The sequence below is a fragment of the Lagenorhynchus albirostris genome, chromosome 3 (assembly GCF_949774975.1).
Source record: "Lagenorhynchus albirostris chromosome 3, mLagAlb1.1, whole genome shotgun sequence".
Lineage (NCBI taxonomy): Eukaryota > Metazoa > Chordata > Mammalia > Artiodactyla > Delphinidae > Lagenorhynchus > Lagenorhynchus albirostris.
Window position 1 is genome coordinate 29217945 of NC_083097.1, and position 15090 is coordinate 29233034.

The window sequence follows — 15090 nt, forward strand, 5'->3', positions numbered from 1 at the left end:
TCATTCAAATCTTTTACCCTTGCATTTTCATTGTTAACAATTAGATAAAAGTTAAATGAGATCAAAGCACATCGTCCAAAAATGTTCCCTGGCTCCCTTAGTTTTCACTGAATGATCATGATATGTAAGAAAAGAAGAAAAAGGAACTCATTCCAGTCTCACGTTTATAATTACAAAGTTCTCCTTAGGAATTCTCCTTTGAGAAATTCATCTTAAAGTGGCCATAGTATTGTCACTTTTATTTCACCAGAGATTCAGTTCAGAGAATGAAAAATTATCATACAGAAAAATATATCAAGTTATGAACATTTTTGGTTTTCACCTGAAAAAAGATGCTCTTAAATTTTTCTAATTAAAAATACCTAGATGGAACTTTAAACTTGTAGATGACGAATACTTGTTTTAATTGTATAAGTAGAAGTCATTTAAACTGTTCATATGACATAATTAACAATATCCCCTTTACTTATAATCCAAATATTTTAAACTAGTATAAAAGTGGAAGATGTATTTACTTTTCTAAACAGCATTATCGTTAAATAATACTCAAAGAAATATATTTTGGGGAAAAAAATGCTGCAAATTCTGTAGACATCTATAAACTGCATCTAAAATCTTAATAAGGAAACTGAAAATAAGTGGAATTTAAACTGAGTGAATTTCTAAACTATAACTTTGATCCTTTAAGGAATATCAGTGCTTTCTGAGTTAAGGTAGTTTGATCAGTCACAAGATCTTTTAGACCATAAGGGTACTGCTTCGCGGGTCTGGATTCCCCCCTGGATGTTCTCACAGAGAGTGGGGCACACGCCCTTTCTGGATTCTGAGCTGAAATTAGGCCTCTTTCTCTTCCTCCTTCTCCACCTCCTTTTCTTTCTTCTCCTCCTTCCTCTCTCTTTCCATTCCCTCTCCTTCTCCCCGCTCCCTTCTTCTCCCCTCCTGCCCATGCCTTAATTCAGCCAGACCTACAGCACAGCAGTCGCCTTCATCCCTACACCCTGACGGTAGAAAGAGATATAGCTTCCCCGCTCAGAAGCCCTCTGTCTCATCCAGGGAATGTGGGAATATTCAGGAGGTACCCCTTCTCCTCCCCTACGTCCCTCACTGACTCCTACAATAGCATTCTTTCTCCCTGCTCCTCCCCTGGGTTTCAAAAAACACCAAGAGCACCGCTCCTGTTACAGCTACTCTCTTTCTCATTCAGGGTGAGTGTTTAGTTTGCCAGTTTTTGCAATAGTAAATAAAATACACTTTCCTCTGGCGCCTAAACTTTGTAAAACCCGTGTGTTCATTGTGGAAGCAAGGACAGAGATGAAAATAAAATATCAAGTTGTTTTCCATAGCTAATTGGACAAGAGAAGTTGCATTGCTTTAAAAAAAATTGCTTTTGGTATTATTGGTTAATTTGGGGGCTATAGAGAATGCCTCTTTAAATTTTTATTTGATAAGGCTGCCCAAAGTTGCTTAAAAAGTAGTTAATGAATTGCCTGAGACCCATGGCATCATAGGTTTATCCACCCACCACAATCTGGTCCCATTCATCTCCTTGTAATGGCATGATTTAATATGCATGTTTAAGGTTCTCCCAGAGGAAAATCTCCAGGAGGGAAAGTTCCAGTAAAGAAATCACCTGCTGACTCTACAGATGTGTCACCTGCTCCCGTAGTGCCACCCCCACCTAAGCCAGGATCAGACGAATGGGTTTATGTGAATGAACCGATTTCTGAGGTACGGCAGTTTAGACTCAAGCTGGTAGAATCTGTTCTTTCTCCTCTTTATAGGAAGATTCACACCATTATTTGCACCATCCAAAAGGCCTTTTGTAGCTGGTAATATATATATTCATCAAAAGGCCGAGGTGATCTTTTGAGAATACTCATTGCATCACATCCCATGCTTTCTCTCCTCCCTAAAATTTCTGAGTCATGCTTTGAGCGGCTGTTGAGTGCTGCAATCAGGGGAACAAATGGGTTCTTTGAGGACCAATTTTCACCCCAGGGACAAGCAGAGATGCAGTTTCCTGGAAGAATATCTTCCCCAGAACACATATCCAGCAAATTATAGCCCTCCAACCGTGCTGTCATGCCCACATCATAACGCTTTCAAATGAAGTTTAACCCCTGACTTTTTAGAAATAGAAGGAAAATTTTGAAGCTAACTGAACTAATAAAAGAACAGAGAGCTATCTGGCCTCAGCTCTTTAAATGGGTACCCTAGTGTCAGGCAAGGAGATGCCCAGGTGAGCCCTGGAAGCTCTATTCAGTTCTTTATGCTCTGACAGCTGCAAAGCCCAGTTGTCACCTAGGCAAATCCGGCTGCTTTAATAGATAAATCATCTTGGGACAATCACACAGAACGGTCTTTCTTTTAAAACTTTTTAAAAGACAAAGGGTTTTTTGAAAGACTCAGTCCCTGTCTTCTTAATTCCAATCCTCCATGGCTTCTTACTCTTATGAACTGTTAGCCCTGACCATCTGTGCCAGGCACTTGAGACCCAATCATGAATTGCAATTGTTATTGAACATTCCTAGGGAAATGTCTTACTTATCTCCTCAATTAAATTGTAAATATTCACTGTATTCAATACAGAATCAAATACAGTGAAGAGTATGTTAGAGATTCTTGATAAGGCTTTTTTGTTGTTGTTGTTGTTGTAGTACGCGGGCCTCTCACTGTTGTGTCCTCTCCCATTGCGGAGCACAGGCTCTGGACGCACAGGCTCAGCGGCCATGTCTCACGGGTCCAGCAGATTTTCCCGGACCGGGGCACAAACCCGTGTCCCCTGCATCGGCAGGCGGACTCTCAACCACTGCGCCACCAGGGAAGACCGATAAGGCTTTGATGAATTAATTAGCATTGAGGGAGAAATTAGAACAGAAAATATTTGAAGATGAGAACATTAAATGATAGAATTACAGATGTGTGTAATTACTATCACCCAGCCAAATAGTAGCTACTTTGAAAAATAAATATATTCAAGAACTGTCATAGAAGCAGGATACAGAAGTTGTTGTTGGGAAGGAGATAAAATTAAAATGATATTATTTGGTAGGAGTTGGAGAGTGGGGGACAAAAATATTAAAATCTAATCCTTAAATCCAAACATTGAAGCCCTTGAGAGAAATAAATTCATAGAGGACAAGAGGGAAATAGAGAACATGAGTGAAAAATAAATATTCACACTGAGATATGGCATCAGCTTCCATTGTAGATCTTCTAGTCAGGATCCTGGCAGAAAACAGAAGATAATTTAAAGAAAGTTGAATAAAGGATGATTTATATGTATGTGGCCAGGAAATGAGAAAATCTACAAGGATTAGATTGTTACCCTCAACAAGAGAGAGCCAGGAGCTATTATGGCCCCTAGGCCTGAGAACCTGAGGACAGGAAGCAGATGTCCAGACCTCAGGAAGACCTGTGCATGGAGAAGGCCACCTGCCAGGGGCTGTGGCCTTCCCAGAGGATGCAGCCACCCACAGTGACCAGCAGAGAGGAGCAGGGAAGCATATAACCAAACCTCATGTCCTTCCTGCTCTCACATCTCTTGACTGGGAGGTGGAAGGCAAGGGAGTTTCCTGAAGTAATTCACATGAGTTAGCCTCCTAGAGCAATCACTGAGCAGGATGGAGAGTGAAGGATGGGGAGTTGGTCTGGAGGGACAATGGGAGGATATACAGCCCGGACCTCTAGTTACCTAAGTGAAACCATGTAGAGAACTCCTTTTTGCTACAAGCAGAATTAGCCTAGAACCTGGAAACAAAGCAGACCACATGACCTACCCTAGTCCTTTTCTACTCTAAGCTTCTCACACATGAGCTGCACAGCTTACCTACTAATGGAGAGGAAAAACAGATGCCCAGTTAAATGAATTTAAATTTGAGATAATCAATGAAGTATATATAGGCATCCTATACTTTATCTGGCAACCCTAGTTCCAGGCCTTCCAGGGACCCCAGATATATCTTACCTCAATAGGCATGGGGAAGGAAAGAGAGTGAGAGAAAGAGGGGGATTGCTTGCATATCTGGCTCTCTCAGGTGGAGGCAGCAACCAAGTTCAAGCAGAGCCTGGGTCCTTATCCCTTTGCCAGCCCCAAGGGAAGGTTCAGAGACCACCAAGGAGGCAGTGGAGTGATAGGTCTTTGCTTTCTAGCTTCTGAAGCTTGGAGGATACTTGCTTTGGCTGCCCAATTTCCTATTATGCTTCAGTCAATGAAGAGAAGACTATTTAATTGGAAAGGATAGGTCTTAACATCTAGTCACGTCACATAAGTTCAAGTGCCTAGACCCAGAAAAATAATGTCCCAGAGAATTAAATAAACTACAGATGGGACATTATCGATAACTCATAGAAATCACAGAAGATACGGGAGAATCTAGAAGACCAGATGTGGGCTAATGACTAAATGTTTAACAAAAGGTGGATGGGATTTAGTAGCATAAAAGACCAATGATCCAGATGTTAATCCCTGACAAAATTGGAAAGAAAATTATTAAACACATGCCTCTAAGCACTTGTAACATACAAAGTGATCACCCAGAGGTCAGACAGGTTTACTAAGACTAAGTCCTGCTGAACTGGCCTGTTCCTTTTCTTTGATAGCAAGGTTGAGTAGGTGGGTCAGAGAGGTACCATGAACATAGTATACCTTGAATTCAAAATACCATTTGACAATTTCTCATGAAGTTCTTGTAAATAAATAAGAACTGTGAACAGGATGTTAGTTCAATTAGGTCCATTCCTAGGTGGTAACTCTCCTCGCACAGAGTGTTAATTAATGACTTGAAGTCACCAGGAGGGAAGTTTAGTAGTCAGCTTACTTAAAATGGTCTTCAGCAACACTCTGGATACCACATCTTTTAAGAGAGATCATGAAAAACTAGAAACCAGAGAGCGGCTCTAGGTAAGAGAAAGGTGTTAAAATAATTTCAGAGGAGCATTGAAAGAACTGTAAATGTGTATGATAAATGAATACTTGAAGTATGGTTAGACATAGAATCATAGGCCTTTAGAACCAGATGAAGCCATCCAGTGCCATCCAGTCTCCTGAAAATTTAACTCATGATAAAATTGGGTTCAGGTGACTCCGCTTACATCTATATTAACATTTGTTGAGTACCTGTTATTTGCAAATGCTGTACTAGATGCTGGAAATACAAAAGCAAGCGAGTTTCATCCTGAATCCCAGCCTACTTCTCCTCACCAATGTCTTCAAATATTTGACAGGCTGTCATAGAGAAGATGGTGTGAATGTAGACTGTCCTTCTCCAAAGGGCACAGCTAGGGCTTATAAGTAGAAAATACAGAAAGGCAAATTTCTGCTCAACACAGGAAGCATTTTCCACTAACACAAGTTGTGTGACCCTGAAGGGGGTTGCATTGAAATGTGCCTAATGTATCAGTGAGGTCCACAGAGATTGGATAATCTGTGTCTAGATCTCTTGGCATTTCTCAGTTGAAGAGGAAGTTAGCCCAGATGACCTCCAAGGTCCCCATGTGCAAGCCCCTGAATAAATAAATGCACAACCAATAAGGGAAAAATTCGTACAGAAAGTTTATATTAAAATATAATATGGGGGCTTCCCTGGTGGCGCAGTGGTTGGGAGTCCGTCTGCCGATGCAGGGGACACGGGTTCATGCCCCAGTCCGGGAGGATCCCACGTGCCGCGGAACAGCTGGGCCCGTGGGCCATGGCCGCTGGACCTGCGCGTCCAGAGGCTGTGCTCCGCAACAGGAGATGCCACAGCGGTGAGAGGCCCGCGTACCGCAAAAAAAAAAAAAAAAAAAAAAAATCTTCAACTTTATTTCAATTTGATTACTTCTTATTTTTCATTGTTTATTTGCATCATTAAAGATAATGTAAAAGAAACTTTCTGATTTTCATGGTGCACTTTACAGCAAAGGTAAAACCTCAAGGGAGAATTCAGAGAAATAACTCATCATCACCCTGACAAGAACGCTAGGTGTTCTCCAACTTAGGCAAAATGTGAGGTCTGTGATTATTCAATTCACTCATTCAATAAATATTTCTTGAGCACTTACTATATCCCAGACATTGTGGTAATTATAGGAAAAACTGTTTAGTGGTGAATAAGATAGTAATTCTTCCTGGTTTTATGAGACTGCTGTTCTAGAGGTGAATATAGACAAATAAATAAACAGTTATAATTAATGCCATCAGTTCTCTAATGAGAGAAGTACAGGGTGCTAAGGTGGGACTTCAGAACTTCAGAGGATGACCCTATACACTTGATAGATCAGGGAAGGATTTCTGGAAAAAAATATGTCTGCGCTCAGACATGAAAAATGATTTGAAATAGGAATTAGCTGGGGGAGGGGAGGAAGGAGGAGCAAGAAGTTTCACAGAGTTGCCTTAAGTGGCTGCAGTTGCAACTTGATCTTCTTGCTTAGTAGTGCCCTTTTGACTCAATTACGCAGAAGAATTTTCACTTTGAAATTATGATTTTTATGCTTTACCATTTAACAGGAAATACAATCATTTTTAGTACCTTACTGGAAACTGATAGAAAATTCCTATATAAATTCCATCAAAACAGTACTCAGGCACCTGAGAGAAGGCCAGCATACGGTGCTTGCTTACTTATATGATATTAGGTAAGTAAAGTTTCCAAAGTTACAACCGTGTAGTTTACAGGCAGGACATATAAGCTCCGTCTGATTCTCTGAATGCCTTACAGAACAGATTTCCAGCAGTTTCTAAGGCGTCCGGACCACAAGCAAGATTTTGTATCTCAGTGGCAGGCTGATTTCAACTCTCTTCCTGATGACCTGTGGGATGATGAGGAAATGAAGGCTGAACGACACCAAAGAGTGAATGTAAGGGAATCCATGACCCGCGGGGCCAGAGTTTCCACACTCTCAAATCTTGTACTTCAAAAGCCTAATTCAGGGCTTCCCTGGTGGCGCAGTGGTTGAGAGTCCGCCTGCCGATGCAGGGGACACGGGTTCGTGCCCCGATCCGGGAAGATCCCACATGCCACAGAGCGGCTGGGCCCGTGAGCCATGGCCGCTGAGCCTGCGCGTCCGGGGCCTGTGCTCCGCAACGGGAGAGGCCACAGCAGTGAGAGGCCCGCGTACCGCAAAACAAAACAAACAACCAAAAAAAGCCTAATTCATCCCCTTCTTACTCTCATGAGGTATGAGGATGAGGGGAGAAATGGTTTGAACACCAACCTGCCGACTTTCAAGAACAATCGCTCTTCTGTACTTTGAGCTCAGAATGAGAATATGGTAGCCAATGCTTGTGAAAGGAGAAGCCAAGGCCAGTGGTGCAAGAGCATTCTGGACATCTACTTTGTAGACTCCTAACCCTTTTGTTGGGTCATGTAAGTGTGTCCAAGCCTGGTATTAAGTACGTGCCTCTCTTGGCTACATTTATATGGTTGGTTGATGTCAGGGAGAAGAGGAATGAGGGAACATCCCAGAAAGCCTGAAGTGTTGCCTCTGTTGAATAGATCCCTTGAGGGAAGGTACCAAATCTCATACATCTTGGTATTCCAGCAGCACAGTGCCTGTCACTTGGTAGACAGGCAGATTTTGATAAATTCATAAGTATATGATAAATTCAGAGTATATTACCCTGATGCTTTAGAAAAGGTCCTCTGATATACAAGAAGCCTGATTTCAATCTCTCACCTTTTGTCTTTCCTGTGTAGATTTACAGAGCCCCTTATCCTGTCAGGGGAAGTCTTTCCCCTTCCACAACCTTAAGTATAGGCTACTAGTAGTCATATCTGATTATAATCTCAGTATTTATTTATCAACGACAACAAATTCCCAAGCTCTACCCCCATGACCCATTCATCTGCTCTGTGAATATTTATTGAGCATCTACCATGGTCCTGGCACTGCTCAAGGGGCGGGGGGTTCAACACTGAACAAAAAGCCTATGACCTCAGGATGTTTATGTTCTGGGGGCCAGAGTGCAAAGGATGAGCAATAAATAAGTAAATGTATAGCGAGTACGTCACTGATAATATGAGCTACGTGAAGGAGGAAAGCAGGGCAATGAGGGAAGGAACGTTGATATACGTTTTAGTATATGGTAGTTGTGGAAAGGCCCACTGAGAAGGCAATATTTGAGCAAACTCAGGACAGGAGAGATTGAGTGAGATAAGCCATGCAGATTTGGGGAGGAAGAGTGTATCAGGCATAGGGAAAAGCGAAGGCACTGAAGAGGGAGGATGCTTGGTGTGTTTGAGAGCAGTTGGAAAACCAGCTGGGAAGCTATTGAAATTAAGTGAAGGCATTATGGTAACTTGGATGACCAGGGTGCTGGAGGGTTTAATCCAGGAGGTATTGCATTAATCAATGTCCCAATAAACTGAAGTCTTTTACCTGTTCTTAGACATTCCTCAAATGGTAATCCTAAAACATATCTGCCTTTCCTATCTCCTTCCTGCCTATTCACAATCCTGGCCCTCCTGTATTCCAGAAGTACCATATGTTTATTACAGACAGATTAGATATTTAAAAGAAGCAAAATTGGAAATGACAAATCCATCATCCTATTTGCCAGTAGTTAACCTCTTTATTCCTGGTAATATTCCTTGTTCTTGGCTTCTTTCATTCCAATCCTAAGAAGTTAATGGAAAGGTTCTGCTATCATGTTGTCCTCACTTTACCATTAGAAAACCAAGCCACAGAGACACTGGTACTTGCTAACGCCTCCCAGTGAGTCGGGAGCAGAAAGAGAGCTAGAAACAAGGTCCCAGGCTCCTGCTTTTGTACTTTCTCCTCAACTGCTTCCTCTCCTGTCTTTTTAAAATGTATAAATGTTTGAGGAGCAGAAGCCAGTCCTCACTGGATGTCTGATATAGCATTTGTGGAAAGACCAGGGAGACATCAAGGTCAGCTCTAAAAGAATGGCGTACTGTTCTGATATTAGTGTATAGCTATAAAAATGCCTGTGATGTTTTCATTTCATGTGAAGCCCCCACAAGATAACAAACCAAAATGCTAAGTGTTCCATAAACACAGCATCACAGAAGTAAAATCCACTATAGGCACCAGAACCAAACTGCGTTCGAATTCCTGACTTCACCGCGCTGAAACCATAGGCAAGTGACTCAACATCTCTGGGCGTCAAATTTCTCATCAGAAACTTCTCCCTTGGTTCCTGTGGGGATTTGTGAGGTAATCAACGTCAGGCACTTAACACAATGCCCAACACACAGTAAATGTTCAATCAATTATTATGATCGTGAAAACTGTCAAGTTTTATTGGACTGTATATATTTTCTTAATGGAATTTTAATTAAACAGATCTTTTATTGCTATGAATAAGATTATGATACTGTTTATAACTGAGGAATTATTGTGTGCAAGTGCTTTACAGGCTTAGGCTAACTGCAGCACATCCAAAGGGTAAACAATATCCCCATCTTACAGGTCAAGGAACTGAGCCCTAATCTAGTGGTACAGACAAGACCACAGGCTCATATCCTGCCTCCACCACTTGCTCATAATGTGACTTTAGGAAAATAACCTCTCTGTGACTGACTCAGTATCCTCATCTGCAAAATGAAGAAAATAATAGGACCCGAGGTGGTTGTGAGGCATTAAATGAGTCAATATAAGTCTAATGACATATATTCTGAACACTGACACACATAGAAAGGTATCATCAACATTAATCCTCAGGATCTGGTAAGTGGCAGAGCTGGGATCTTTAAAAGATTTTTTTTCACTGCTAGCTCTGTAATACAAAGCTTATTTTCAGACAGTCCTATTAAGCTCAGACCCTATTTCTTGGAGAATGACATGCTCCACTCATGATTAATTAACAAACCTATGCCCTCGGATTCAATAAAGCAGCATATTTCTTACACCAACAGTACACCATTTCCTCAAAAATTCCCTGAAAGGTCTTTTTTGGTCAATCAAATCTTGTGAGGAAGGATTAGAATACATAAAACATAGCCCCTCATGAATAAAGTACACTGTGGACCTGGGCACAAGGTGTGCTGAGGGGGTCTTAGAAAGGTAAGGCCTGACAGAGTAGAAGCAAAGTAAATATCTGTTTACCGAAGGGATAAAATATATGAGTGTATTAGGTCTAAATTTCTTCAGACGCATTAAGACAGGCAAAGGATTCTAGTTTTATTATACGGAGGTCGTCTGAGCTGTGATTCTGAAGTCTCACAGCAGTGTTTGTGTGCAGGACTTACGGGACCGCCTATGGGACATCTGTGATGCCCGCAGGGGAGAGGCAGAGCAGGAGTGTCTGGACATCATTAACGAGAGCTGGTTGCAGGACGTGATCGGAATCGCGATGAACCATTTCTTCTCGCTGATGCAGGTAAGAGCGGCCGGTCAGGATGACACAGACTTCTCTCCATGGCCACATCCATCCTGTAACCACTCCTCTGGGAATGTGAGGGGATTGTTTTACTCACAGCGCTCTGCCCAGCCTGAGCTCCAACTTGCCAAGGAGGTTAGCTGAAATAAGCCATTCTGTCCCCAGCCAAACAAACGCCGGAACTGGTAGCATCTCAAGCTACAGCTCACCAGCTGTTTCCAGGTGGCCTAGAGCTGTGGAGGGGACAGCAGAGATGGTGTCTGTCCTGGGTCGTTACCACACCAGCCTCTCCCAGCGGACACCCACAGTGTCCCCGGGAAAGCAGCCCTGCCACAAGAGCGTGGGCTGGATCAGACTCAGCAGGCACTCGATTCCTGAAAAACGTTTGTGTCCGGATTGGAAAAATAGACCATTCATTGGAACAATCTGATTAATTTATTTCTGCAGCCCGTTAAAATAATGAATTGCACTGGACAAGTTGAAGAGACAGACGTTGATTTTATGCCAAGGTGTTGTCAACAATAGGGGAGAGAGCACAGACCAAGTCTGGATACCCAGCTCTGCCAGGAATAAGGGCTGGAGGGTTTTTAAGAACTGGCGCAAGGTGGGGTGTCAGGCACAACCTGTGTTGCTTGATTGGCCTCGTCTAAAGGAAAAGTAAACTTTCCCTTCTCTTTTTTTTTTTTTTTGTGGCCTCTCCCGCTGCGGAGCACAGGCTCTGCGGCCATGGCTCACAGACACAGCCGCTCCACGGCATGTGGGATCTTCCCGGACCAGGGCACGAATCTGTGTCCCCTGCATCAGCAGGCAGACTCTCAACCACTGTGCCACCAGGGAAGCCCTCCCTTCTCTTCTTGATGCACGTAGTTTTACAACTTGGAGCAAGGTGTCTTCCTAAGTCAGACTCCGCTCCTCCCAGAGGACCAGGACATAGGAGTTCCATTTTCATTTCATATGCTTACATTTCAAAGAGATGGTTCCCAGGTTCTTGAGAGAGACAGTTCTGATTTCTAAAACCAGCAGGAGGATTTTGAAAAGATTTACATCTCAAAGGGACAGAGAATGGACTTACAAAGACAAGTTTCCTAAAGTAAATACTCTGAGAAAAGGGAGGTCAGGAGTCTGGAGTTAGGAAGAAACCTGTCTGTAGTTTAGTCATGCTGAGAGGATTATGAAGGCTGTCTTGGTCAAGCTGTGTCTACATGAGTATATTTTCCTAAGAAAATAGCAGTGAGGATAGAGTAGAAAAGGGTACCTTTCAGATCTTGAACTGATTAGCTTACAGGAGGAGTTACTGCAGGAAATGAGAATATTTAGCTGAGGATCACTGGAGCTAGTGCATAGTAGGTGTTCAATAAATCCTGTTCAAAAAATGACCATGGATGCGAGTACTTCCAGCACTCACAGAGACAAGCCCCTGGTTTGGGAGCAAGCTGGACCACAGGAGGCAGCGGCCTGAGAAGCAGTAGCAGCCTCACTGATTGCTAGCTCTGGGATCCAGGTGGGGGCCACAAGGCATGGGCTGTGCTGAGGATGAAGGCAAGACAGCCAGCAGCCTAAACCTGCCTGGGTAACATCCCTGGGACACCAGTTTGGGTAAGCAGAGATTGAATGCTGGAACAGCTGTTTCAAAGGTTTATGGTAGAAATAACTGAAACCCAGTAACGAAGGCAAAGGGATTAGAGAATTTTTGTAAATCATTCCCATTAGTCCAAGCAATATATGCCTCTTTCAGAAATGGTAAAACTCTTACACCCCACAAGACCTACATTTCAGACCCTCTCCCTGAGAAACAGAATCCACATCTAAAGCCAACTAGGAAAAAAGAGGGTAAAGGAAATAAAGGCTAATATTTATTAAGTTCTTACTCTGTTCTAAGGACCCTTCATGTGAAGGTTAAACCTTCACAACAACCCTAGGCTGTCAATTCTTTCACAATCCTCATTTCACAGATGAGGAAACTGAGGCAAACCTAGATGAAGTGATTTGCCCAATGCCACATGTCAGTAGTAGGAGAGCTGGGATTTGGACTGAGGGAATCTAACTCTTGAGCCAGTAGCCCTAACCACCGCTTTGTCATCAGTGTTCACATAGTTAAAGGCTGGCCACCTAGAACAGAAGAAGCCTAGTTCTGCGCTGATTGGCATGATTCTACGAAGAACCAAAGCTGTAAGCTACAGGAGAGTAGTAGATTTCAGTTCAATAAATGAAGAACAATCCTAATGATTGGAACTGTCCATCGAATAACAGACTTTTCAGGTACTTGAGCTGCTGGTCCAGGAGCTCATAAGGAGAAGCTTGCACATGTTTATGGAGGGGAAAGAACCTTCATGAAAGTTTTCAAGGGCCTGTGCCTAGATAAGTGTTTCCCAAAGTGGATTCCACAGAACACTAGTCCTACAAGATGTTTCACAAAACAAGGACTTGATGATCCGAAGACTTTGGGAAGGGCTATGTACTCTACCCTTCCCTCTCCCTGGGAGATTGACAAGCATATTGACATATTAAGATATTAAGATGCCCTGCAATAAGGAAACTCTTTTGGTATGTTAACCTAACATTTTTGAAATTATTTGACGTTGCAAAGTTTTTGTTTGTTTTTTTCCCAGCATGGTGCTCATTAAGAGCTTATAGGACAAAGCTTCTACAAAATAAATTTTAGAAAATGCTATTCTAGATGATTTCTAAGATTTCTTTCAAAACTAAGTTTTTGTGATGAGAGAAACAGTAAGAAAGCATTATTTACTAGTTACCATAAATCTGAGAGGACTTTTGATCAATTCTGCTTATATGATATATGATGGCATCTTATTCAGGGCTTCCCTGGTGGCGCAGTTGTTGAGAGTCCGCCTGCCGATGCAGGGGACACGGGTTCGTGCCACAGTCTGGGAAGATCCCACATGCCGCGGAGCGGCTGGGCCCGTGAGCCATGGCCGCTGAGCCTGCGCATCCGGAGCCTGTGCTCCGCAACGGGAGAGGCCACAACAGTGAGAGGCCCACATACCGCGCAAAAACAATAAATAAATAAATAATAAAATAGTGCTTACAGGGCTTATACAGAACATATGTACAGATCAGCTTGTTCTGTCTTGGGTATTAACATTCGTATTTTCTATTAAAGGCAGAACTGAACCGTTTCCAAGATACGAAGAGACTGCTTCAAGATTATTACAGGGGAATGGAATGTAAAATCCCAACAGATGACACTAAGAGATTTACTCGAGTCCCATTGGTCCAACTGGATAGTAAAGATACTTTGGACTTCCAGCTTAGGTAAGGCGGGCTATCACGTTGCACTGTAATCAGTCTCAACATAAAGCTTTGTGATTTTAAATTGAATACCACTAATAAAACCACAGTCTTGTATCTGCTAATCCAAAATCCAAAAAAAACTCTAAAAACTGAAAACTTCGACTCAAGACTATTGATATGCGTTATTTATCCCACTTATAGTGAATATCTACTCATTTTTGCTGCAGAGATGTAGTGTGTTTTGTTACAGAGTGCTTCCAACAGACTGCTGGGGATATTATGGAATATATAGTATATACAAATTCTGAATTCTGAAACACTTTTGACCACAAGGGTTTCTAGTAAGGGATCGTGACCCTCTACCACTTTTATGAAAGGTCCCAAGCTGCTCTGTGCATATGTGGGCATTTGTGTGTGTGCATGGCATTATATAAATGACAATGGCAGGTGTTATGAGTCTTCTTTTACAGGTTAGGAAATTGAGAAACAGTAGAGACTCAGTCATATGTGATTATGACTTTGTGAGACTGAAACTTAGTAGCAGTCTAACATCAGATTCCCACCGGTAAGAAAATAAACTTGGTGGTAAGTGTGGAAGAAAAATGACATTTTCAGGCAGTTACTAGCTATATGTAAGTAAATTAAAACAATTTGTTTGGGAAAGTCACCCCAACTCTCTTAAGACTTGGTTTCCTCATCTGTAAAGTAGGGTTGTTGTGAAGATTACAGAAAATGAAATCCTCAAAACACGTAGCACCATGCCTGGGAGTCAGAAGACTTGAGACCTAGTCCCAGTGCCTCTCAATAAGTGATGACTATTATCGTCATCATATTATTGCATAATATGACAACAAACCCTTCTTCCTCACAGGCACTGTTTTAATTGTGAGTATCGCATGTTCTTACATTCCTCATTTTACCCTCCCTTATTCCAGAAAGGATTTGCAATGGCCTGTGCATGATAGGATTCCACAGTGATCTGAGGCCCATTTCTTTCTAGGCTTCTGCCATCTGGTCCCATCATGTCCTTGTCAGGACCACGAGTAAGCAAGAAAACACAAGAAGTCTGAACACTCTTTTTGACACAGATACAAGCGAAATGTTTAACTCAGCAACCTTCTGAAAGAGACCTTTGTAATTAAGAACAATAAAAATTTCCCAAAGTGATATGAACAGTCAGAGTCATCAAAAGAGGCCAAGTTTCAATGTCTACAGTAGCAGGGCATTCTGTTCTTAGCACAAAATAGCAAGTCAGGCATAATGGGGAAGCTATTAATGTTGGTTAGTAGAATGAAACAGGCAAAAGAACAGCCAGTTCTTACTTTTTGCAAAACACTCTGCACCAGTCTCAACCTCAGATCACTGCTGTGAGTATACCCTGGAACTCTCAGCCAGTCAATGCGTCAGCCAACCAACCAGTCTCTTTCATATGTATAGGGAAACGAGCAGAGTGTTAAGCATGTTCACACAGCTTGTCTATTTTATTCCTCCAACAACCTAATAATAATAATAATAAT

General features: G+C 42.2%; 1 protein-coding gene across 1 annotated transcript in view; it reads left to right on the top strand.

Annotated features, from left to right (window-relative positions):
- SPEF2 (sperm flagellar 2) overlaps positions 1-15090 on the top strand; it is a 170632-nt gene that overhangs the window by 93489 nt on the left and 62053 nt on the right. Inside the window, exons 20-24 of the mRNA XM_060146018.1 lie at positions 1580-1728; positions 6488-6615; positions 6699-6837; positions 10184-10321; positions 13443-13594. Coding sequence (XP_060002001.1) covers positions 1580-1728; positions 6488-6615; positions 6699-6837; positions 10184-10321; positions 13443-13594 — 706 coding nt within the window. The remainder of the gene's footprint in view (positions 1-1579; positions 1729-6487; positions 6616-6698; positions 6838-10183; positions 10322-13442; positions 13595-15090) is intronic.